The sequence below is a fragment of the Drosophila virilis genome, chromosome 3, assembly GCF_030788295.1.
Source record: "Drosophila virilis strain 15010-1051.87 chromosome 3, Dvir_AGI_RSII-ME, whole genome shotgun sequence".
NCBI classification, from domain to species: Eukaryota; Metazoa; Arthropoda; class Insecta; order Diptera; family Drosophilidae; genus Drosophila; species Drosophila virilis.
The window spans coordinates 17334825-17362141 of NC_091545.1; the positions used below are offsets into that span (position 1 = coordinate 17334825).

General features: G+C 41.0%; 2 protein-coding genes across 2 annotated transcripts in view; both read left to right on the plus strand.

The window, feature by feature from the left end:
• The window catches only part of ko (Stork-head domain-containing protein knockout), a 55598-nt gene that overhangs the window by 21314 nt on the left and 6967 nt on the right, over positions 1–27317 (plus strand). Inside the window, exons 2-3 of the mRNA XM_002047721.4 lie at positions 8117–9103; positions 20745–20940. Coding sequence (XP_002047757.1) covers positions 8969–9103; positions 20745–20940 — 331 coding nt within the window. The 5' untranslated portion in view covers positions 8117–8968. The remainder of the gene's footprint in view (positions 1–8116; positions 9104–20744; positions 20941–27317) is intronic.
• On the plus strand, positions 20979–22716 carry LOC26531686 (uncharacterized). Its single transcript, XM_015176297.3, has one exon. It carries the CDS (start codon positions 21067–21069, stop codon positions 22687–22689), a length of 1623 nt encoding a protein of 540 aa, XP_015031783.1. The 5' UTR covers positions 20979–21066; the 3' UTR covers positions 22690–22716.

Consider the following 27317-nt stretch of genomic DNA (forward strand, 5'->3'; position numbering starts at 1 on the left):
TGCTTCTCTAATTATATGTTATCAGAGCTTAATATTTATTACTCTCATTACCATTTCGCTTATTACCATCTAATTTGCAGGGTATACGAAGTGTGTACTCTATGTCATACATACATCCCAATCCAAAAAGTTCCCCAAATTATTATCACTTCACACACTGTGTATAAAAAGTGTGTCCTCTTTGTAATCATTTAATGTAAAATGCTGAACAGTAAATATTCAGACATGACTTTACATTAAATCTTTTGTGATTGCTACATAGTATACCCCACATTATCATTTCGCTTACAGGGTATACAAAAGGTAGCCACTGTCCTCTAAGTTCATAACATTAACAACTTCGTTACTCGGCTTGCCTTCTGCTGTGCATCTGTGGAGAACAACAGCATAAGCCAAATGCAAGCTGCTGCTAACTTCCACTTCACTTCCTCCTTCAGCTACTACAGCTCCCCCCCACTGCCCACGCCCCCCTCAATCACGTTCCTGCCGCACTCGGAGAGTCGGCTGTCTGTGTTGTGATCTAATTATTGTATTTGCTGTCCGTTTTTTTTTTTTTTTGCCAGTTGCCAGCAGAGTTGCCTCCTCCTACAGCCGCAATCAACTTCAAGCTGTCCCCTTCGAGACCGCTCCCCCCTCTTCTTTGGCCCCTCTACCATTCGAGGTGGCCAACAGCCTCTGCTCATTTGGCGCGGCAAGCCTGTTTAGACGTTCGTTGTGCCAGCTCCGTTGGCCACATCTCTGGCCAACCCTCCTCCAGCGTCGTCGGCTGCTTCTCCTGTTTCTACTTTATCCACTTCACTCTTAGTTTGTGTTTCAATTTGGCGCATTTGCTTTGCTTAGTTTTGTGTTTAACGTGCACTAATTTGACTTTTTGGCGCGTCTCTTTGAGTTCGCTTTTCAGCTGACTTTTATTTGTCTGTTTTTTATTATGACATCATTTTTATGTTGCTTATATACGTATATTTGGCATTTACAAACTAAATAACTTTTAATGCGCCTGAGTTTTATTCAGTAATGCGAAATGCGAAATGCGACAAAACTCAATTAACATTTTGTTAGCCCGAAGTCATATTTTTCGTGTACTCTCGAATCTGGGAAATCTCTCGATCAATTGTTGTCACGCCAAATCTGTGGCCCCCTCTCAACCCTTTTGGTTGGATGTGCATGTCTTTTGGCGCCTGCCTCATTTTCATTGTCTTTAAACGAATTTCCGTGACTGACTTATAAAAAAAGATATATTAAAATCCATAAGGAAATAGTTGTTAGGCGGGGGTGTATACAGCATAGGGGGAGGGGGGCTTCCTTTATGCCTGGGCATGCATCAATTTTCACTTTTTGCAAAGATATGAAAAGATACACGAGATACACACAACAGATACAAAAGATACATTTTTTGTTGTTGTTGTTTTTTTTTTTTTTTATTCCATTTTTATATAAGTGTGCAAGTGGCGTGGGTCGATCATAAAATCCTTGTACGTGAGGTTTGCCTTGGAGGTCACGTGAGAGAAAACAACAATAACAACAACAGGCGACGGACAACTCAGGACTGTGAGAAATAGAGTTGAAACCGAAAGCAGCAGCTACATAGCGTAGTATTTATGTAAACACGAGTGAAACTTTTTTGGCCAGCAACAACACGAAAGACAATATTAAATATTAATTATTAATTATTCGATTATTCGATTATGCATGCAACGCGATGCAATCTCTTGCGATCTTTGATCTCTTTTATTTTTTTTTTTCGCCAGCACTCGACTCAAATTGAAATTCGAGCTGAAAGTTTGTCGCATGCATTACGTCGATTACATCACAGCAGAGCCGTTTATGTGTGTGTGTCGGGTCGGGTCGGGGGAGGGGTTGAAATAGGCTATGCAACTTCCACCAACTGTGGCAGTCAGTCATTCAGTCAGTTCAGTTGGTCAAACATGTTACCCAGCCTAAATATAGACACCGACAAATGTACAAACAGGACGAACAGAAAGCGTAGAGGAAGAGTAGCGGCTGGTGGGGTCTGGGGTCTCAGGGGGTAGACAGCCAGTCAAATGGTCTTGTTAATTTCCATTTTTCTATGCAAATTTTAACTTCCTCGAAAATGTTGCACACTCCAAAATGGCAATAAACAAAACGAAACGAAACGAAACGAGCATCACAAAAATTTGACTTGCCATAAAAAATTGAAATCTAAAAAAAACAAGGTATAAGAGACGAGGGGCGGGGGCTAGCATCGGTGCGGGGTTAGCTTGATGAAGTGGGCGGCTGTTAGGCAACTAGCGGTCGCAAGAGGGGTATGGAAAATATGCCACAGTCACATGACACACACACACACACACACACACAAAACACAACCGCACACTAAGAGACAGACAGGCAGCAACAAAAGTCAACGTGCAAAAATAACAAACAACTGTCAAATGTCTGACAAACGAGACAGGGAAAAGACAAAACTGCACACAGAGAAAACCAAAAGTCAAACACAACAGCAACAACACATGATATATAGCAACTGGCTAAGAGAGAAAGATTGCAGTAGACGGCCTAAATGAATTTGCTCATTGGTTAGACGACGTAAAAAAAAAAAACGAAACAATAACAATGCTGCTCATATTACAATCGCAACAACAACAACAACAATGCAGCAACACTGACACAAAATGTTTGATAACAACTTCCCGAAATTGCTCGCCGCTGACATCGCCAAATTGGCCGTGCCTCAAAAGCTATGCGACAAACAATTCATCGGGCCAGATTACGCATACGACACGTGAGCACAGTTTTCAACAACAATAAAGCTGATGTTGCCACTGCCCACAGCAGCAATCTTTGAATGCAACAGCAACAACAACATCGACAATGACAACGACAACATCAAATATGCAGACGGCCAAAAGAATGCTGAAATTGAAGACGCCGCAAAAAATTGCACAGCAAATACAATTACATCTATTCACACACACACACACACACACACACACACACACAGTCTCACACCCAACAATTTGTTGGTCGTTGTTGTTATCAACGGCATTGTCACAGCTCCTGCGGTAGCTGCAATTATTGTTGTTGTCGTTATTGCTGCTGTTGTTGTTGCTGTCATATGTTCGTATGCCCTTCCAATTATACCGGGAATAACCTCGTTGTGTTGCACTCTGATTGGTTTTGCTAACTAATAACATTTATGGTGTGCTTTGCCTTATTAAACAACGCAACCTTTCTTGTTCTTTAAGACAAAACACAACATATAGAACAAGCCTGTACACCGACACAAGCATAGAGAATGATAAAGACTGGTATTGCGGAATAATGACATGTGATAAGAGAGAGAGAGAGAGAGCGATAGAGAAAGAGACCTAAAGTGGGAGGGCGACAAAATAAGTAGAGCGAGTGCCTGAGCACGATTAGATTGCCAACGTATTTGTAAAAAGCCTGAAACCGACAGGGCTTACTTGAATTCATGAGAATCGCATAGTAGGGCAATAGCTACAACGCAGCGCAGCGGGAAGCTAATTGGATCAGCTTTTGGTGTAATACATATGCATACGTCATCATTCATACATGAATGTATTTCTGCAATTGGTTATTCACGTTTGAAATAACAGATGTTTTAAAATGAAATTGAAATTTCCTGAAACAAAAATAGTTTTCCGCACATGGGTGGAATTCGCAAAAATTGCTCAAACACGTATTTTTAGGGCTGTACATTTTTAAATTTTGAGCCAAAAGCCTATTATTCAGTTTGGGCTTTAATTTTAGGCAGTTAGTCAATCAATCAGGACTAGTAATATTGGGGGTATGGGGTTTTACTTTTTTAATTAAACATATATTTTTCATTTAAAAAAGTAAACACCTATAAGTATTTACTTGCCAAATATTAATTAACTAATTCGTAAGAGTATCTGGGATTTAGCTGAGCTGCATATATATTATTTTTTGTATCTTGATTTGTTGTTATTGTTGTTGTGATTGTTATTGCATCGTCTGCCGCAATGTCTCCGCTTTGCTGACGCCGTCGTCGTCTTCGACTACGTCTCCGCTGTGGCTGCCACACGCTTGCAGAAGTTGTACGCTGAGTGTCGCAGGAGCAATGCAGCACGGCTGCCCGACTGCACGGGTGCACGGGTGCACGGGTGCCCGGGTGCATGGGAGCATGGGTCTAAGCACAAGCATGAGCATGGCATGTCATTTCTTGGCTTCGCCAAACATCTTTGGCATTCCTGAAGTCTCTAGCACTGGCATCTGCAAAGTCTCATTTTCTCTGGCTGTCTCTTTGTCTTTCTCCAGCTGCGATTGTGTTCCTCATTTTACTTTTGCTGCAGATATTTGCAATGAAGCATGTTTTGCATTTAATTTATGCGCGTAATTAGTTGAAAGTGAATGCCAGTAGTAGTAATAGTTGTATTCGTAGTAGTAGGTGCCGCATATTGCGTATACGCGCCGTGCAACAGTTACCGCTACAGAATCAACTGCGTATCTCGCAACAGTTGCCAGCCAGCAGCCTGTGGTCAATGCCTATAAATTATTTGAACGCTTTAGCTTTTCTTTTTATCGGGGGCGAACAAAAGCAGCTCATTATTTGTGAAAAACGCGGCTGTCAAAATTGAAAATAGGGAAAAGTTAAAGAAATAAACCAAAACAATGGCAGGCAGCAGCCAGCAGGCAGCAGCAGCAGCAAACAGTCAACAGTCAACAGCGACAGCCAACAACAACAGCAACAACAAAAATAATAATAACAACAACAACAACAACAACAACAACAGGCATTCAGTCCATTAGCAAATGCCGCTGTTGAGTGGCAGCCATGGATTGGATGCAGCCAGCGACGCCACCGCCGCATAATGAAAGCGAAAATTTAAATTTTTGATACAATTTGCAATTTTTTCCTACTTCATCATTCACATCACCAGCAGCGGCAACAACCAGGCTCCAACTTCAACTGTAGTTGGCAGTCAACAAGTCGACAAAGAAAACAATTCATCATGTTGTTGTAGATTGGAGGAACCTTTTGGCAGCTACGTTGGAGCAGCTACGTTGCCTTCAATTTATGCGGCGGCGCTTAAATCGATTGCTTTGCCACATTGCAACAATTGGCTAGCATGCAGCTTGCCGCTTGCAGCTTGCAGCGTGCAGCGAGGCTCTGCTGCATCGTGGGGCAACAGACAAAAAACAAAAAAAAAAAAAAAAAGAAGCGGATCACTGCTGAACCGTAAAACTGAATTATGTTGCCGGCCGCAGAGAGCTGCGGCGGGCGAAGACTTTGACGTTTTGCGGGTGGATAAGGCCTGACGACTGACCACAACCACAGTCAGTGCCAGTGCCAGCGCCAGCTCTAGCCCCAGTCCTGGACCAGACTTTGCAGCCTGTCCACAATTGGCCAGCGCCATGCCGCGCCGCGTCGCTTCATTAAGCGATTCATTCATGCAACTGATGCAGCCGATCCAGTCGATCGTGTCGTTTTATTTGGCTCTTAAATTTCTGCGCTAACTAGATGTCGCAATTGAAAGTGAGCTGTCAATGCTGCCGCAATTGGTGGGGGCTGTAACTGCGCAAAGGCCACATTGATTCTTGACCAATACCAAGTCAATTATACAACAGTCAGCTGTCAGTTTACGCTTGGCCAACATGTTAACCAAATGCCTTAAGCAATTTCTTCTTGAGAATGAGAATATAATCTCTGAAATTGTGTGCTGAATTTCTATATATTCAAGTTCTTATTTTCTGCCGAGTTCAGTTTGCGCTTGGCGAACATGTTAGCCAAATGCCTTAAGCAATTTCTTCTTGAGAATGAGAATATAATCTCTTAAATTCTACTGAATTTTCTAGCTGAGAGTATTCATTATTTCTTTTGCAAAGCAAGGATTGAAGATTTCATAGCTGGAAGTTCTTCAGGCCCTTTTAAAACTATATCGTATTTATTAGACTGCGATAATCGTGAAAAGTATTTTGTAGATCTAAAGTATGTTTGCAAGGGTATTTTATTTTCGGTAACCCAGAGACAACTATTCAGTCTGATTGTCTTTTATATATATTGTAAAGCTCGTGACAGATCTCATTTGAACAAGAGAATAATAGAGTGTGAAGACTGTATACTTTAAGCGAATTTAAAAATTTGAATAACAGATCATACAGAAACAGACCAAGCAGATTTTATTCTTATGTCAATGAGCAAGAGATCAGGAACAGATCTATTCGAAACACAAAAAAAAAGAAACCCCATTAGAAAGTTTGCTGTTCGCATAGGCAAATTAGCAAGGCCTTTGCATAAAGCTAGTTTCAAAAAATCGTGCTCATGATCTCATGATGTCGGCAGAACTTGAACTCCTAACTCATAGTTCCATCAGCTTTTAGATTTAGTTGCTTTAACCGCAAGGCTTTATTTTTAGCACCTTGAAGGTCATTAAAGGACATTGTTCAGTTGATTTCCTCAATTGTTCAACTTGAAAACTCTCGAAACTCGAATTCATATACAAATTCAAGCGCAACTCGAAGTCATGTGCAAATTTAATTACTGACTGAGCGACCGGACAAAACCCAAGTATGAGTTAGGCCCGGGGCACTAAAAGCCAAATAGACATACAAAAAGTTATTTTTACTGGCATATCTTATGCAAATCCCAATGTTGGACAGCTTATTATTAATAGTAATAATTGATGTAGATTTTTTAGCACCTTTTTTTTCGGTTGGTTTCACCGATTTATAATGTTTGTGATTTGTAAGACAAACAGAAACAACAACAACTGAACGGGGCAGATAAACAAAAGCCAAAAAGCCGAAATTCACAGAGCTGGCGGCACAGCTGGCGAATTCTCTTTCTCATGGAATGTGGTCAACGCTGTTGGCTGGCTTGGCTCGGTTCGTTTTGGGCTGGGTGTCTTTTGAGAAACGTGTTTTCTAACAAAGGCCGGCTCTTAATGGGTCGACAAATAAAAGTATAATAAATAAATAGTAAAAGGAAAATGCGTAAAGGGTCGGGGCAAAGATCGGCTTTGGCCAACATCGACTTACACCACAATACTACGACACTTGATCTGGCCAAAATGCCAACGCGCTGAGAATCGAATTGTGGCTCAAAACGTGGGCGATGAGATCATCGCCATTTAATTGGCTGCGACTTTGACTTTGCCTTTTACAACTGCACAGCCACAGTGAAGCACCGAGAGTGCGGCCCTCTCTCTTGCTGCTCTCCCTCAACCCAAAAACTCTTTCTCACCGCGTGCTTTTTATGGCCCTGGCGCGCGCATTGACCGAATTCGGAAGATGAATGTGCGACAAATGCCAAAGATAAGCGGCTGGCAACGCGACACGAATCGGAAAATTGTGTAAAATATCACAAGCTCCTAATCTGATAATTGTTGATGTAAATTTCTAATGCTGACGCACAGATTTTCTGTGCCATTTTTCATTGCAGTTATTGTACCCTGTTCTGCATTGCAAATGGGTTGATTCAGGGAAGGAAAAGCGTGCGCACAGTACAAATTGCGCAACGTGTATTACGCATGGGTACAGGGTATCAGCTGGTCGAACACAACCGACTAGTACACTATTACACTTGCTGTATTTGTTTCATATGACAGTTTGCGCATTAAGGAAAAAGGCAATCATTGATTGACATTCGTCGTACATGGCGTATGCGCAATTAAAGGTAATCTGCGTCTGCCATTTCCTAGCATGCAAATTGAATTCTAGATATATGTATGAAAAATCTGAAAAGCTTACATATAATATACGCTTTTAGCCGTGTACATATATACATGTATATATATCTAGCTTATGCCATAAAAAACAGTTGTAACATAAAGTTGCAGCTTTTGTTTTAATTAATCCATTTATAGTCATTAGTATATCCGGTGATTTGGGCAGGAAATGAGTAGCAACCGTTGGTGGGAGAGTTCAAATATCTTTTGTGCGAAACGGTTGCCAAAAATATTTCGCGTACCGTTAAGCTTGATTACTAATGATGATGATGATGATGATAATAATAATAATAACTATAATATTAGGAGCAGTTGTAGACAGCAAGACGTCGCGCTTATGATTATTTATAATACTTCTCATATTTTTGGCTCGCCTAATTGATTTTATAATCAAGGTTTTAATGCCGCTTCTCATTTTGTCATTTCAGTAAGCCGCAGCAAAAAGTCTCCACTCAGCAGACAGCCAGGCAGGCAGGCAAAACTTCAAAGTCGAGACTCTCCAAACGTGTGCGAAAATAAAAAAAAACGCGAACCGCCAATGCAAACGCCACTTGCGCAGCCGAAGCAGCTCGCGTCGCTGTCAGTTCGTTGGCGCTCGTGCTGTGCGACAACAGCAGCAGCAGCAGCAGCCATCGTGAGAAGTAGCAGCAGCAGCAGCAGCAGCAGTGGCTGTGGCAGAGGCAGCGACAGCAGCAGCGCCAGCAGCAGAGTCGTATTAACAGTTGGCGCTCAGTTTGTTTTTGTCGTTCGGCACGTTCAGTTGCTGTTCGCGCTGTGGCCAACATTTCTCAGCTGCGTCTTCGTCTCTTCGTTCATTGCTTTCGTTTGCTGCGCGTGCGTCGCGTCGTTGCGTTTATTTGTTGTGTCGTCGCTTCAGCCCAAAAGTTCATGCGAGTCAAAGAAAATGCCATAAAGCAAAGAGCAACAAAGTCGAAAACAAAAGTGTGCGAAAACAAAAATGTAACAACAACAACAACAACAACAACCAAACAACCAAACAACCAGCCAAACAACCAATCGCCCGACTGTTTAATACGAGTTTCGTTCTTGCCTCTTCCCAAAGTTCTTCTCTTGTTTTTCGTTGACCATTAAAAGTGAAGCTTTGAACGCACAAAAAAAAAGCTGTAAAAAACCAAAAACAACAAACGAATTGAGCCGCCCCGCATCGTGGCTGCAACTTGAACTTCAGTCTCTGGTCTCCGGTCTCCGGTCTCCAGTCTCTCGGACGCGTTTGGCGCGTCTCGTGTTATTTTTAGACAAAAAATCGCAATCGCAACGCAATGGGCACCAAGTCGCCCGGTGGTCCGCAGCGCTGTCGCCTCATACTGCAGCGCTGCCTGGCCATCCAGCTGAGCAAGCCGGGCCACACGCCCGAGGACTTTTGGATGTACGACTCGGGATATATGATATTTCAGGTGAGTTTGAACGAATGTTGCCACAGAAGAACTGCTAGCTGCTAGCTGCTAGCTGTGAACTGCGAACTGGTTTCTGGACACAACTGGTTGGCGTGTCCACAGGCAAAACCGCTGTCCACGGTCCACTGTCCACTGTCCACCGTCCACCGTCCATCGTCCATCGTCCACTGTCCACTGGTCAGTTCGGGCGGCGCTTCAGCGCCCCAAAGTGCGTGAGGATGTTCGAGAATGAGAAATAGGGAGGCCGGGCATGTACACCTGAAAGCGTGATTCATAAAAGCGATTCGCAAGTTTTCGCTTAAGGTTTGAGCCCGCAGATACTTATATGAAGATCGCTGGTTACGATAGTTCAGATAGGGAGAGAGAGTTGATCTTTGAAGGCTTACCATGTTTTTTTTTTTTGCTTCTCAAAGCAATAAAAGAGTATGCAAAGCGAAGTTTAAATCGGATTTAAACTAAAAATAGGTATTTTAGGAGGAGTTGTTTTACACGTATGTTTATGTACTCATTTGTATGAAACTTTAGCTCAAGGTCGGCCTGTGAGTTGTTGTTTTTAATGCACTGTGCGCACTTCCCATGACGACAAATGACTTGGAACGATGTAGCACAGGTTTTAGGTTGGGTGTTGCCATTTGCCAGTTGCCGTTTACACTAGAAATTACGGCAAATCTGTTGGCGTCATTCAGACTAGACAATCTGGCCAACTACAACTACAAGAAAAGCAACTGAAATATTTGCCTGCCACTGCAACTGCAACTGCACTTGGCAGAACTTTGGAATCCAGTACTTTGCCTGGGCCATCTACAGAAGACACAGCTCGTCGCTGTCTGTGCATGTTCTGTGTTTTTTTTTTCCTTTCATATTATCGTCGACTTTTATTGATGACTTTGAAAGAAGTTGGCAATAAGTTGGTTCTCCTGGTTTTTCTTTTTTGCCAATGCCAAATAAAAAAGGGCAGCTACCGAGTTGCAACTTGCAACAGATAAGCGCAACGGCAAATAAATCATTTGGGTTTCTTATTCATGAAGTTCATTATAAATCGCCGCATAAATTGCACCACTAAAAGCAATCGAAAATGTGGATTATTATTCAGAGTTGGTTCCCAACATTTTTCAACGTGGCGTTGACAACAAATTTGAATTTAAAATTAGTTTTCGTTGATATTTTTTTTTCAGCACGTTGTTCCGACAACATTTTTATTCAGTTTTTCGGTGGCTGAGTTTTTATTGTTTTGTTGTTCTTTTCATTGTTTATTGCAACTTGATTGCCGCCATGACGTCACTAGTCAAGTTCAAGTTTGAAGCGTTAATTTATGCAGCACAACAAATGAGAGCAAATATAAAAATAAGAATAAAAAATATAATACGAAGGCATTTAAAAAACGTTAAGCTGAGCCTATTTTTAGGCCGCATTTCCTACAAATTGTAATTTATTTGCAATGTGCGTCAGTTAAATACATTTAACAAACCGACTCTGTTTTTTATTTCACTTTTTTTCTATATACCCTGACGGTCATTTAGGTTGTAACTATTTTTAATTTTGCGCTTAAAACAGATCTTTAAGTTTAGTTTAACATGTGTAATACTTTTTGGTTAAATGTGTGCTACGAAAATGTAAAAATAAAACAGGAATCGAGTATATATATTTATGCAGCAGAACCAAGGAAAGTTCAGGAATCGAATTCTTACTTCGTCTATGGATATAGCATTGACTTGTTATCTAAAAGTTTGCTTGATAGTTTTTGAATAATGCAATGCAAATAATAATAAAATAAATTCGTTTTATTTTTCGTAAAACGACGTCATGTGCGTTTCTTTTATTTTTAACAAACTAGTTTAACAACAACATTCAATAAACCTGGTAATAATTGTGAGTAATATAAATATTATATGCATAGAAGTCGGAACTAGTTGAGACGCAGAATATTCCGGCTTTGCCCGGGCCTACTGCCTTTACCTCAAATTCAAACCCATTTGGCGCCCAAAAAGTTGGACCTTATAAAGGTTGTGAACAGATTTCAAATATTACCAATAATATTTTAAACACAACAACAATAACTATTGAAATAAATTATGTTGCTTTAGCAGATTCGCGGACATATTTAAGCTTCCCACTGAATATATATTTGTGAATTTGTTCCCTTCTTTTGTTCATTAAAATTCTTTTAAGTGTCGTCCAATTGACATTTAGTTGGGCAATAAAAATAAATATTCGTGAGCTGGTCAGGCCAGACTTCAAAAAGGCAGCCGCGCTCTTATCTTTTGCTTTACTCTACTTTACTTCATTTTTGCGAATCTTTTATATTTTTTTGCATTTTGCATGCCAAAACATTGTCGCATAAGTGATTCCCTTGAGTTTTCTGTTGCTGTTTTCAGTTACATTTCCATGCGTTGCACACACACAGATACAGACGCACACAGACACATCATTTACAAAATTCAACAACGCTCTTCCATAAAGAGCCCAGTCAGACCGGGCAGCCTCGTGTATGTGTGCTAATTAATATTACGTGCCTCGTCTCCGTTTTGTATACTATCTCATGTATTTCGACGTCTGTCGAGATAAAAGCAGTATGAAGCGTGCCCTGAATATGAATCGGAAGAGGCCACTGAGTCGCTGTGTATGTTTAGGGCCAAACAATAAACAAGCCCAATTTGGGGCAAGTCCGAAGAAATGCATCAAATTTATTGAAAATTATGTGAGAGAACAGGAAGTGGCCATTCGAATTCAAGAACTTTACGTATACGAAACTAGTCTACTGAAACGGACACGAAAAAGTTCTTGGCTTGCTTTTAAATGTCAATTCATTTTGTGCAAGTGCAGTCAAGTGTGAATTATATTGGGCTGGGCCACAATTAAGAGGGAGTTATAGGTTATAGTTATCGAAAGGGTACAAGTCTCAAGGCAGAAGCTAATGTTGCGATGTCTGTTTTACCTTCTCATAGATACTTAGCTATTTAAAGGGCGTTTCCCAGCGACAGTTGGCTTAGGCAGCATATCGCAACATTAAAATATATTTGGTTTTTAATGGTGGAGTGTTTGCTCCGGGTAGAGAATGATGAGAAAATATTATGCGCATTTTAGTGTGACGGAATTAACGCGCTTGGGCAATCGATTGAAAAGTAATTAAAGTTTACTAAAAAAAATGGAAAATGTAGACTTACACGCCTTTTAAATAAATAGTTTTCATGACAGCCATATAACAAATTAGTGCTCATATAATAAATAACCAAATACAATAAGCTCAAATTTCACAATTTAGTAAAACAGAAACTCCAGGAAATTTTCCACATATTATTAGGAAAGTTTTCGAAGTGGAGTATTTAACTTATTATGAACATAAACGTTTCATTTTACAGAGTTGGTTGAAATACTATTTTAAGTAACGTTCGTAACGAAATTAGACACGAAAACAATAAAAATGTTAAAATTTCCCATGAACAAAAACTCGCACGTTCTGCAATATGTAAAGCGACAGTTTAAAGGCTATTGGAATAAGGTAATGCTTCAGCTCGACGTCTATTTTGAAACAGATAAATCACATTTTATGAGCAAAAAACAACATGCAAACAAACATGCAATATCAGCAGCCTTTGATCTGCAACCACCTCAACTGATCTCTGACCCGTTTGTTTATTCTCGTGTTTAGTTTTTATTTTATGCACTTTAGAGACTTTAATGTTTGCAACACGCAAATGACTTGAGCTGAAACAACTTGTTTTATATTCTGTGATTAATATTTTACTTATTTTTTTTTTATTATATTTTGACATTTACGATCTGGCGAGCGATTGCCTACAAGTTTTTCGAATGCATAATTGCGTCATAGAATAAGGAGACCTGGCACGAGCATTGCTCAATGCCAAAGCATAAAATTTGGCAATGAAAATGTCAATGGCAACAAAAAACAATTATCGAAAAGTGAAATGCGTTGGCGATGCGCATAGAACGAAGGCGAACCGGGCAATAGTAACAATTGGAGCCCGAATTGGAGCTGGTTGCTAGCCTGAAACGTCATCACGCCGTGTTCCTGTTTCAGTTGTTGCCTCCACTTGGTTACGATCTTGATCTGGCCCGTAACAAACGCCGCCATTCACCGCCAGTCACACAGATAGCTTGTTAAATGAAACCCCTAACCCACCATCCGCTCGCCAGCGATGACTCCAACTTTCCGGCCTGTAGCTGCTCAAATACAATTTCATGTGCAATCAAAATGAAAATAAAGCAAAGACGAAGCGAGCCAAGCAAATTGATTTATCGGCACGCGGCAACTCGAATTGTTATGGCTTTTGATTGTCTGCTCCCTGCTACGCGCCCCTCTATCTATGCCTTCTCCGGCTCTGGCTCCTACTAGTAATGCATGGAGCACCCCCCTCGATTGCACTGATTGAGTTAAATGAAATTTTTAACGATGGCGCAACATTTAAACGTAAATTTATTTTTGTCGCCCGACTCGAGTTAAAGTTGAATGCTTTAATTGGTTGGCGTTGGCAAGCGCCTTAAAGCATAATTGATCTTAATTTTGATTTCATTCGCAATTGCCTTTAAGTGACTAATTTGATTGGTAAATAAAATTCAAATCGTAATCGTAAACAAAAGAGAGCAGCGCAAGTTGTGTGTGGGCCGCACACTCTCTTATTGTTGGATTATGCAATTCAACTGATGAACCCGAGACGACAACAAGGTCGTCTTGGATTACGTTCAGTCTACAGTTTGTTGCTGTGGCCGAGTGCGGAGTGTGGAGTGTCCAATGTCCACTGGCCAAGTGGCAACTGCTTGAGTTCAAGTCACGCCGGCGACAATAATTGTGCCCCCTGGCACCAGACACCCGGCACCCGGCACCAGACACCAGCACAAATCGCAGACATGTGCAATATATATTGAGAGTTGTTCAGTTGTTGTATCTGCGAGTCGTTTGGTAATGGGTATTAGCCAAAATACTTTCCGCTTGACCTCGTCAAATGGCAAAAGTTAATTAAGTTAGGTGACACGTGTTTTCCTTTAAATTTAATTAAACTTTGTCGTAAGAAACTTACAAATATAGTTTAAGACTCACGTTTTATTGATTTTAGTATAGTAATATGAAAATAAAATTATTCGGTTGTCAATATGTGGCATAATAGTTAAACACTTACCTCCTAAAGCGCTTCCTTCCTCGAGACTTACCATTTAGATCTCAATCCAATGCCTGAAACCTCCAACTTTTGTTCAATATTTAGTTTGACTTGAATTAAAATATGAATATCAAGGTCCTCTTCAAAGTTTAATGATTATCCTTAAAATGAAAAGATTCAAAATAAAGATTATAGTTAAAAAAATAAATAAATAAAATAATAAATAATTACTTACAATTCTGCAATACCACTTTTTGAACAAATATGGTTCAATTCGGGCTGATCTTTATCCATTCAATCCGGTTTGTGGCCCTGTTCAACATGCCGTTTAGGTTCAAACACATTTTGCAGCCTTGATAAGCTCTAAAAGGGATGAGACAAGTGCAATAAAGTCTTTATTAATATCTTTTATAACTCCATAAAAACATCAAGTAGCGCCCATAATGAACGAAAACGGTTGTTGGGATTGGGTTAGGGTATTCAACTGGGCGACTTTAGCAAGAGCTGTCCGAACTACCTGTTCCCTAGCTCGTTTTAAGCAGTGCGTTTTTTTTTTTGTAGCTACTTTGAATTTATTTACTCAGTTTTCAGCTCTCTTTAAAGCTCACATTTTGAAAGACATGCTGGCTCAAACTTGATTACCTGTGTAGATTGTGTTTACACTTACCATGTTTATATGCACATATTCAGTGGCTGTCGCTTTCTCTGTTTTCGGCTATGAAATAACCTTCTTGACATAAACTCATCATTAAATATCCATAAATGTTGTAAGCTGTGAATCTCGTGCTAACCGTTAATTGCCTTTGACTAACTAATAAAACAAACATGAGCATCGTATAAATTTGCTATTAGACTTTTGTCTTTTAATATCTTAATAAGGTTGAAAAGTTAGCTAGATATTTGAAGTTCAATCATATAAATAATAATACTCGTAATAATTCAAGCGTGACGGCCATAATCTGAAGTACATCCAACGACATTTCTCATTTGCTTCAAATTGAGTCATTTAATTGATATTTTAAGATATCACACGATGCGAATGCTGGCACTTCAATTAAAACTCAATAACTAGTAATTTGCTAGTTGGATTAGGTATAGATAGATTATCTCGTATGTATACGTATGCATGCGAGTGTGTGTGTGTGTGTGTGTGTCTGTATGGCATTACAATCCAATTAGAATTTCTGACAGCAGTCTTAACTATTCCCATTAAATGATGACAACCAGAAAGGGAGGCAGGCCTGGCAAAGCTTTAGCCAGACAAAAGTTTATAATGTGGCGAAATGAGTGTTGGTTCATATTTAATGCCCTTACATTGCATGATTGCCAGATTGATTGAATGACAGCCAGCGCGGCACGGAGCACATAGAAATTGCGTGCCAAATGCCAGACACATAGATACAAAGGCATAGCTACGGATACAGCCACAGCTACAGATACAGATATGTAACTGCAAGCAGCAGCTATTTAACTAACTGCTATGAATGACATAGCCCGCAGCCGATCCGGCCAGACATTTCAGCAAGTGCCAGCTGCGCATCAACGCCAAAATACAAAAGGCTACAATAACAACAACAACAATTACAAACAAGAATACACTAGTTGAGACTGCCTTACTAGGAGATACCTTGTATCAAATAACGAAAAACTATTATAAATATTAACCTTCGCCTGCCTCCGACTTACACCTATTACTGCCTACTCAAATGACAATTATTAATTAAAATTGTATTGTATAATAAACAATTAACATAATATTTGCGGTTAGCTAGAGTATTACTTTTTTATTGATCTTCACAAGAATGCGATTCATTTTGCTTATTAGCTTATTTCCTGCAATCCCAATTTATATTATATTATTATTATTATTATTATATTATATCAACTTTGGACGGAACTTCAGGCGAGGCATTGGTTCATCCAGCCATTTATATTTATAGGGTATAACAATAGCAGGCAACACGAAAACGACTTCAAATCAAATTCAAAAGTAGCCCCAGAACACAACCGGCAGGTGCAATGCGGTGGCAGCTCCAGCAATTGGTGGAGCAAGGGTTCCTAGCGGGGCGTGGGGCTTAGGCGGCTGGCTGGAATTGGAGCTGACTAAAACAGACTTCATTGTTCCCACAGTTTTTCGAACGTCGCGTCGCCGGCGTCAACCTAATAGACTTTTCACGCTTTGGTTTTAAATTGAGGCGCTGATTTTTAGCAGCTGATATTTTTTCTTTGTTTTTTTTTTTTTATTTTTATTTTTGTTGAGCTGCTCGATTTATTTACCTGAAGTTTTGCAATTCGAAAAAGTTTTCCAAACAACTGACAGGCCAGCAGATAGACAAGTAGGTTTTGCCAAAGGGTAGGGCCACAAAAAGTTTGCAGCTTAAAGAGTTGAAACCAATTGGCATCGAATTGCATTGACTTGAGTTGGGCTTAGTATTAGAGTCGAGTTGATATTTGTTATTAATTGCTGGGCGCTGGGTCTAAAGGGTTGCCAAATCCACGTTGTTTCTCTAGATATACTTTTTGTGTGTGTTTTCCTGTCCCCTGGCTAGGAGCTCTGCCAGCAGCTGCCATTGCAATTTGTTTTGGCAATACAAACATTGCTTTTGCTTTGGGCAAAAACTAATAAAACAAATCGCATGTGCACACTGGCAGTAGTGGATTTTGTAGATTTCTCTGGTCAATGAACTCCACAGCACCCGCCCAGTACCAACCCCCCGGATGATGGAACCCGAACGACCACAGTCAATGCCTAAGGCATTCCCGGGGCTACGCCCGACTGACCAAATCGAGTTGGCAGTTTAAGTGCAGTGCAAATTGCTGAGACGCTGTAAAGACGCCACCGCCCTCAAGCCCGAATACTCCCAGTCCTTTCCTATCCCAGCCAAGGGTTGTTCCATTCTGAAGTGGGCGTTGCCCCCACACTGGACTATGCAATTTGCACGCTTATCAGTTGCCGCATTGATTGGAATTGTGCTCGCATATTTATGCAAGCCGCCGCTTCCGACAAGCGCTTAGTTTTATGGACTAAGCAGAACTCCGACCCAAGCACAACGACAACCATTGACCACGGCCTGAAATGACCAGACAAATAAACAAAGATGAAGCACTCAGATAGAAGTACTGAAGCCCGAGTACTCGGGGTTGGGCGCGTTCTCTAATTGTGAGAATTATTACTGGGCAGGGCAATAAAAATGAGTGAGAAACTTACAAAAAACTCATTAGTCATTCAAATAATTGTCTTTGTTATACTTACACATATTAACCTAATGATGTTTGTTTAAATTTAAGCAAATTATTTTTTAGCAAACATTTGCTTAAGTATGGATACTCATTTATGCTATTGTTTCATACAAACTGTCTTGGGTAAATTAGTTGATGTCGTTTTTAGTAAAAAACTCAAAGTATTTTAGCATTGTTAGTAAATTAATGTTCAATGAATTTCGTAAGTGTTGTTTGTAGCAAGTTCAGTTATTTAGATACAACAACAAATTAATTACTTAACAAATTCCACGCACTAACTATAAATATAAGATTGTGGTAAATAAGTAAATAAGTTGCAAAAATACTTTCATTGGTATTTTCAAATTGTTTTAGTTCTCTATAGAAAAACTAGATATCACAAGCATTGTCTATTTTACTACAAAAAAATGCCAGTAAATTCCTCCAACATTTGCCAAATCAGCGAGCTTAACATTTTGTAAATTCCATGTGGAGAAATAATTAACTTAAGCTGTTATTCAGTTATAATACACTTATAAGAGCTGAACTTGTTCTATTTTTTTTTTTTTCAAGTGAGCTTAAAGTTAACTTTTGTGCGTGGGTCGAGTTTCTAAATTATTTCTGTACAACAAAATACGCTTCATTTCATCTGAAAGTTGACGTTTACTTTTTGATCGACGATGGATGTTGTATTATAATACATAACTTGGGGTCAACTATTGCCTGGAAGTCCAGTTTGCTATGAGGCGTATTTATCTTTTTCTTTTTTGATATTCTTAAGAGTGCTTGAATTCAATTAGTTTATTATAATTTGCTTTGCACAACTCTTTCAAATAATCCTCTTTCTCTCTAATAATTCGGAATACAATCAAATTGTAAAAGGCGCATTTTTAATCAAATGAATAGACCCTCGATTTAACCACAAAAATAAACAAAAAACTAAAAGAGTTTTGCGACTTTTATATTTGATTGTATTTTTTTCCCCTTTGTTTTTTTTTAAGTGGCTGCTGCTAGTTGATTGTTGTTCGCGGTAAGGTCAAGGATTATTATACTTCATCATAACTCTATTAAGCGCGTCCCCGGATCTTAGCGGCCCGCGATGTGCCGCCTGCACATTTGTTTGCAGATTGTCATTATCTTTAACAGCGGCATGTACACAGTGAAAGATTCAGCTGCATTTAGCCACACGAGCTGCCCCACAGCCACAGTAACAGCCACCCCCGCTCCCAACCCCTGCTGCCAGTCAGCTCGACTCAAGTAAACTCATCTCAACTCGAGGCTGGTGATAGTTTTGTCTTTATAAAGCCACCGCACGTCGCTGACTTAAAATTTTTACTGATTTTTTTTTAGTTTTGTGACTTGTGTTTGGTGGGAGTTTTAGTTGTATAGTTTTCCATTGCTTGGCATTAAGTAAAAGTCCAATGAAAGCGCCATCAAACAGCAGCAGCAGCAGCAGCAGGCGATACGAGATGAGAAAACGCCAAAGTCACTTAAGAGTTGAAGCTTAAAGACTTTCATACAAGACGCCAGCGGCGTGCACTTTTAATTCGATTATTAAAAGTTTTGCATTACTTCCGAACACCGAAAAACCAAAACCAAAACTGAAATTTGAAACGAAAATGAAACACGACAAAGACATAAACATTTTGGTATGCCATCAGCTCCAGTGTAGTGCTCCGCCTTCAAGTCTCGTGCTTTGCCGTTAATGCTGCTGCTGATGCTGATGCTGATGATGATGCGGCAGAAATTAGTGAGCCAGGGGCTCAGTCTCGGGTTATGATTGCATAGATAATGCAGCTTGGACGTTGTCATCTGATGGCGGCGCGTGACAGCCAAAGACGCCCCCTTTGCTTTCCTGCTAGGGTATATCTATGTATACGGATGGGAGTAGGGGCGGCAGATGATTGCGTTGACGACGACTGCGTCAGGCAATGACGAGTTAATTTTTGCGCCAGCTCATGCATTAGTCGAGCGCCTCAAGGTGGATTGAGAGGGGGCGTGGCAGCATCGCCATTGTATAACACTCGATGCACTGGCGACATTAAAGCCAAGGAGTGACCACCTCGAGAAATGGCATCGAAAAGGTCAAATCGCGGCGACCACAAAAATAAAACTGGGTGATGTTCATTAGCGTGAAGCTATAAAAGCAACGGAATGGTAATCTTTGAGAGAAACCAAAGAGAAACTTGAAGTAAACCTTTGACTGCACTTAAAACCTGCATTTCCTGGCGTACCCGCCCCGCCTACCCTCCCCAGTATATCCACCTTTGGCGCTGTGTTCCCATTTGGCCTGTCCTAGGCCTGTGACTTTTTGCTCGATCCCTGGCCATGTTTACATCAGAAACGTGCCTCAAGTGTTCCTGTCACCGCACAAATTGGACATTTATTTGTTGCCAGCGGATAAAAGTTTGAAAAGTGTTGGGAATAGACTGAAAAATTTTGCAAAAAGAAGTAAAAGAAATAAATGCAACGCTGCCATTTCTGTGGAATTATATGGGCCAGAACGTGTCGAGGATTTGGCATTTCATTCGCAACAACAACAACAACAACAACAACTACATCTACAATTGAGGCAATGATGCAGCGTCTTTGTGGCGCCTCCTCAACGAAATATGTTGCAGTTGCTGGCTGGTAGGTTATTGTTGTTGTTGTTGTTGCCCGTCTTTTGTTCAGGGGCGTGCTGCGATCCGCTTAGCTAATTGACGGCTGCCAACTGGTCTGGGGTATACGCTACGCCCACAGATGAATAACTCTTAAGCAGGCCGCCAGCACCGGCAGGCGGTTTAACTCAATTATGCCACTTGCCGCACTGCAATTTGTCAATTAGTGCAGCTGCCACATAAGTAGCTCAGGTATTGATTCGCTCTTGTATCGAACTACAATTGAATGTTGATTCTCGACCGGCGCTTAAGTTTATTAAAGTTGAGAAAAGTTTACTGAAATATTCTGTGAATAATCAAGTTGCTTTCCTTTTGATAAATAATTGTAACTAGTATGATAAGTGCTCACTTTAAGGTAATTATGCACAGTGCGTTTAGCTGATAGGTAAATATTTTGGAAAATTACAAGGTTCTGGTTCGTATTTAGGTCTTGTGTCCATAAAATAATCACATCGGATCCTTTAGTCTTGGATAACGAATGAATTGCAGCATGTGGATAATTCTAGAATTTTACACACTCAAGCGCTATATTTCTGATTCTTAGCTGTTCACATTCTAGATATAAATCCGTTCTAACTCCTCCGACCTTCTTCCTAGATTGTCTTTGCTTTTCATATCACTAACATATGTTTGACTTTTCTCTCCCAGAATTTTCTTGCTGCGAATGCGCAATGCTGGTGGAATGCCCCATTGACAGCCGCGACACGTGCGCTCAAATATGCCGGACATGTGGCGCCGGGAATGCTGCTGGTCACCGCAGAGCCGTGCGCTTTGGAGGTGCTGCGCGGCGCCTTTGCGCGCAGCGTGCTGAAGCCGCCGGCCACCTACATCATCAACTCTGTGGGTGAGTCCAGTATTTAAGTCTAGTTATCATGGCGTTGAGGTTATTGTATGTATAAATTTGTTGTACGTTTTTTGATTATCAAAATCAAAAAAAAAAATATATGTATATCCCTGCTGCTGTACCAGAATGTTCGGTGAGGCAATTGAGGATAGTGCGAATTGTTCAGGGAATCGCGATCGGCAGCTGGAAACCAAGCGCTTGCTCTTCTGGTGTCGGCGACTGAATATGATGCCCGACGAGGTGCAGCAATTGTCGCTGGAGGAGCTACAGGCTCGCCATTTGTTGGTGCAGCAGGCGGAAGGAGCTCATGAGCGGCGCATGGAGCAATTCAAGCGCTGGCAAAATCTCAATCAGTTGCGCTGGCTCATGTACGAGGAACAGCGCAAATACAATGAGAAATGTGGCCAACAGGCGGAGGGCGTCTCCATCTGGCAGATATTGTCCTTGGCACAACAAGAGCTGGAATCGGAGTTGCAGATGCCAGAGCTGCGCGGCGATTGTCGACGTTTTCCCTCGCCCATGTCTGTCATGGGAACTACTCGAGAACCGGGCAGTAATGCTAATATACTAAAGCCGCTGAGACCCATAATCGCTGGATTGAGTTCGAGTGAGCCGTGGAGCCCGTGCCCAGGCAACCGATTGGCGGAACTGGGGCCAACGGAAATTCACAGCAAACAATTTGAAGCCGAAGAGGATCTCCAGCTAATAGAGCAAAACGCGAAGGAGGATGAAATAATGCACAATGAGAATCTGTTTCAACGATCAGCCATTTCTAGAAATTTTAATCAATGTTATTCTATCAATGAAAAACAGACAAGTGTGCATAGCTATGTGTCCAATGAACACCACAAGTGCCAATGCAACCAATGGTCGGGTCAGGAACTGAATCCATTTGTCAGCACACAATTTAATGTTGGGAAGAAGATGCTGCAAAATGAAAATCAGCTCCTACAATCACCCTCAAGCTTCAACGGCAACGGCAATTCCAATCAAATGCAAAATAATTCGATAGACAATGACTGCGGTAGTCCGACTATATATGAGATCTTCGATGATTGTCTGTCCCTAGACAACCAATTGTTGGAACAGGAGCCAACGGGAGTTCCCAGCAAACAATTTCCAGCTGAAGAGGAGCTCCAACTAGTAGAGCAAAAGGCGAAGGAGGATGAAATAATGCACAATGAGGATCTGTTTGAACGATCAGCCATTTCTGGAAATTTAATACAAGTTGATTTAATCAATCAGAGACCCAGTAGGGAGGTTATCTCCGTGTCCAGCTACCGTCCCAAGTGCCAATGCAACCAATGGTCGGAACAGGAACTGAATCGAATTGTCAGCACACAATCAAATACTAGGGGGAAAATGTTGCGTAAAGAGAATCAACTCCTACGATCATCCCCAAGCTTCTACGGCATATCCAGCTTAATGCTATTTGATTCGATGGACGGGGACTTCGGTAGTCCGAACATATCTGATTTCTCCGACGATCTTAGCATACGCTACGAGTTAGACGACATCAACAGATCCGTTAATCATTGCGAACGGTTGATGCACATGATATGCGCACCATATATGGAGTCGAGCACACAGCACAGTCAAATGAATTTCCTGACAAGTAGCCAAATTTTGAGTAGCGGTGTTCCTTTTTTGAGTAGCATGAAAACTAAGTCTGAGTCCGATTCAGAATCTGAATTTACAATTGATGAATGGAAGAATGAATTAATAGTGCATTCAAACTTTCGATTGTAGTCGTCTATATCATAATTGATTAAATGTTTTTAAGATAAAAGCACCTTTTTGAGACACCTAGTTGGATACTAAATCACATTTTGATGGGTCTGCGCCGGCTGGCCAGTCCGCTGTGGCTCGTTAGCTGTCAATTAAATGGACACCTGCACGCCTAATGCGACACTGCCAACCAGTCCCCCCAATTTCCCAAAACCTCGCCAATCGTCGTCCGTTTACCTATTTCACACTGGCTTGAACCTTGTCGTGAACCACGGCTACCAGCCAAATCGATGGCCAACTCATGAATTGATAAATGGCCGGCCAGAGATCGGCGTCGATGGTCGTTGTGGCCGCTACGTTTGCTTCACTTGCTGCACTCCAGCCTTTAGCGAACTCGTTTGAAAATTAATAAGTTTCGATTCGGCAGCCCCAAAGGGGTCGTCCAATACGGCACTGCCTGTTGGCGGTGGATCTGTGGTAAAATTCAATTGAGGAAATATATGTTGCACAAACAGGCATATTGCTTGGGATCTGGCGTAGCTGCCACAAAGTTCGCTAGCGGCATGCGGAATCTCCTCCATGTTGTTAATTAACGCTTGCAATGGCGTAGAACCCATTTGCTCTTAATTACCATAAACATGACAATTCCATTCGTAAACAAGCATGCAAGCAGTGCAGCGAGCAAGCAGTGCACCCATTACATTATGCCAAGCAACAGACAAAGGAACAACTGGCTAGCAACATGTTGCCAACATGCGTTGGCAACACAAATATGTTGATCCAGAAGTTGCTTTAAAAGATGTAAAATGCGTACGTTTATTTGTAGCTTCCACGGATCATAATTGACAATTATCGTTGGCTTTGACAGCAAAGCTACAACAACATAACAAATTGCAAGCAAAACAATCAATCAACGGCAATTTCTCGCTCAATTAGACAAAAAACATGCCAAATAAAAGAAACAAAGAAACCAACAATAGCAACAGCAAAACGAGAAAATAAAGTAACGAAATTAAATTCAATTTCGTGTTAAAGTGGCAAATGCAAAGGGGTGCAGGCTGTGTGCGCGGGGGCTATGTGCAGGGGGCCCATCAGACATTTGCCAATTTGACAGTGGAATATCAAAATAGCAAAGCAGACAAATGATCATTTGTTGATGTTGCTGTTGTTGTTATTTTGTTGAAAATGCAAAATAGCTGGAAAGCAAGAAAATGATGCAGCTATTGCCGAAGCTTGGGGTAAACTGCGACGGGAGGACGAGGGAGTTGCTGGTAGCTGCCTCCAGCTGTCAGTAACTATGATTGTGAATAAAAAGACAAACGTTAAGAGCTGAGCCGCAAATCAATTTCATCACGATTTCTCGTTGAGATGTTGCCCCGTTGAAAGTGAAATGTGGCCATGACAGTGTTTGTTGTTATTGTTGCTTTTGCTGATCGGTCGATAATCGCAACTTAATATTTGAGACATTAACAAAACAAATCGCTGCAAAAACAGTTGCAGGCAACATTTCCCACACGAAAAAAAAGAAAAATATAATGGCATTTCATTTAAGAATGCCGCACCGTTAACTGATTCTCTTCCTCTTCGTTTGATTTAGCCATGAGTCAATTTCACGCTGACAGGCCAAGTGCGAGAAGAGGTTAACAAACCCATCGTTAAAGAATTCGCCAAAGCGTAACCGGAGCAACCAAGTGCGCCAATATCGAGTCCACATCAGCCAGCGCTTGAGTTCATATTAACGCTATCGCCTTCGCCGTCGCCTATCGTACATCATTGTCTTTGGAGCCCAATGCAAGTTCATCATGCTCGCCTGAACAGCCCAAAAGTGGCAGAACCAAAGACAAAGTCAGTGCCAGTGCCAACTCCTCCTCTTCGAGCGTTGCCGAAGCGATTATTGTAATTTTATTGTTGTTCGTTGTTTTCGTTGTTCTCGTTGTTCTCGAAAGCCGCTTCCCGACTGTGACTATGACTTTTGCTCTAACAACCCGCTGATTGCCTCTGCTGACTGCCTTTAATGAGGTCAACCCGTTTGTCTACGGGTTTGGCTTTGGCTTTTATAAGTGGTTACGCTCCAGAGATTTGCCATTTTGACTGGGAAAGTGTTCTCGCCCGCTAAGAAAGCATCACTTTGGTCTATTCTCGGCATTGTCTCAACAAATTGCCAGCTAACAATTTCACACAATCAGTTTGCCTGGCCAAGACGGACAGTATCGGGCGCATCTACTGCCAACATACAAGACCTAAGCATAAATGCTCATATAAGCTGAAATTTCTATGAAATTGCTCGCATTTGCTTTTGGCCCTATTGCACAACAGGCCAACAGGCACATTACAAAAAAAAAAAAAAGGAGTTTTTATTTCGCTTGTTTTTTTTCTTTCTTGGCAACGAATATCGACAGCCAGTTCCAGGTTCAGGTCCAGTGCCCCGAGACTACACAAAACTCATTGACCTTTAACACAGCCGGTGGCAGCGGCGGCGGCGCTTGGCAAGAGATTTCAGGCAAAAAGTGTCGCCAAGAGTTTATTTACTTTTTTTTTTTTCTTCTGTTGGCCATCATTGTCGTCGTGTTGCTCCTTATTTGCCAGCATCGCTGGGCGCTGTGCTGTTGTTGTTGTTGTTGTTGTTGTTGTGGTTGTTGCTGTTGGTTTTCGTGTTGCAACCACGTAAATGTCAATTTGCATTTTGTTGTGCCTCCGTCGTGCTAAACTGAAGCGTTGCATAAACAGCAGCCAACAGCAGCCTACATCAGCCCCTGTTGCAGTTGCAGTTGCAGTTGCGCCGTCGCCTTGTTTTCAATTTGTAACTGGCCTGAAATATTTTTATTAACCGACGGAAACAATTAGCGTCGCCTTGCAACAAAAAACTAAACTAACCAAAAACAACAAAAATTGCGCATATATAAAATTTGGTGGCATGCATATAGCTCGGACAGGCGTATCTTTTCCTTAGCGGGACTCTGCTGCCGCTGCTGCTGCTGCGTGGCCTTTTTCCCCTTAACAAATAGTGGAAATTGAAAACGCGCAAAAAATATTTCAGACACAAAATCGTGATTGTCGTTTGCCGCTAGACATTTTTTGACTGCAACTGCAACTGGGAATGCGACTGCGCTGCCTGTCGACTGCTCTACATGACGTTGTCGCCGAGGCGGGAATGGAGAAAAGCTTATCCAAAAAAAAAAAAAAATAAATAAAATAGATATATTAATGCTCATTTGCGCTCGCCAGGCAATGGAATTGCGCAGGCGGCAACATATTAATGGGGTCAACTAAGGCTCAAGATTTGTCATTGGAAAGCTGTGCAGAAAACCAAACATTTTTGAAGAACTGAAGATTTCTTAATCTAACATATATATAAGAGTCTGTCCCGAATGACTGATTGCTGATCAAAGCACAGACCACATCCTGAGAGTAAAGACGGGGTTTTGGAAGATTTGATCTGCAAATGGGGACGAACGTTGGTCAACGATTATTTGAAAAACATTTAGAACAAAGCTGTCATATAATTGGGTTTAGCAAGCATAAGCCTGCGTGAGCGTGAGAAAGGGAGAGAAAGTCTTGCCTGGCTTGAATATTATGGCTTCTGTCAACAATTAATGTGCAAAACTTGCAAAACTAAGAGCTTTAAGCAGTACGAAGCTCTGATCGGATTTTGAGCTATTCAGCACTTTAACTTTAACTATTTTCTAGGCATATTTTTAGCTTTTGAGTTATTCGTAAAATTCATATCAACAATAGCACTAGCGAGCTTTTTTCTGCATTGTAGCAAGGATCGATGCAAAGAGCTTTAATATCTACTTGCGCACCTTTTGAGCTTTGCCTTCCAAACAACTTTTCTTAAGCTTTTTAATACTCTATCTTTGAGTACTTAAATCTGAATGCAGCATTGCCCAAATAAGGAGAGAGATCTATTTCCACCGCCTCTATGCGCTCGCCTTAAAACGATTTGTTTATGTTTTTGGTGAAAATTTGTTCACTTAATCCAAAAGATGATAAATGCCTGCGAGGCGTTGTCTCTGGCACCACCCCGTTTGCTGTTTGCCAATCGTGGCTCGCCGTTTGTCGGCTAATGCAATTAAAATTAATAAACGAAAATCAAACGATTCCCCACCAACAATTATCAATTGCAATTGTAATGCGGCTTTTTGATGCTCACTTGGTGATTTCGCGTTTTTTGTTTTATTTTTTTTTTTTTTGGTGATTTTGTGTTTATCGTTTAAGGAAGTGTTAATTTATTTGCTTCTCTCTCTCTATTGATTGCGCCCCCAGAGGAGAAAAATAGCGAAAATAAAAATGAAAAAAATAATAAATTGCCACTGATAGCTAAAAATTATTGATTATTTCGAAATGGACAGCGTTTAAATGTTTATGGTGTCCGCAGTCGTCGTTGTTGATTCATTGTTGTTGTTGTTGTTGTTGTTGCTGCCGCTGTTGTTGTTGTTGTTGCTGGCTGAATCGCTGGCGGTTATGAGATCAAACAAAACAACGCGAAAATGTGCCAACAACACGATAGGTGCGCAGATTTCCTCTTTTATTTTAAAGTCTTACGAATCGGTTTCTTTTTATTTTCTTTTTCTAATAATACAACAACAACAACAACTACAACAGCAACTTAAAGGCAACAACTGCCACAGCAACAATAACAGCGAGGG

Excerpts from the sequence above, each read along its gene's own strand:
- LOC26531686 (XM_015176297.3), top strand. The coding sequence starts at position 21,067 with ATGTTCGGTGAGGCAATTGAGGATAGTGCGAATTGTTCAGGGAATCGC.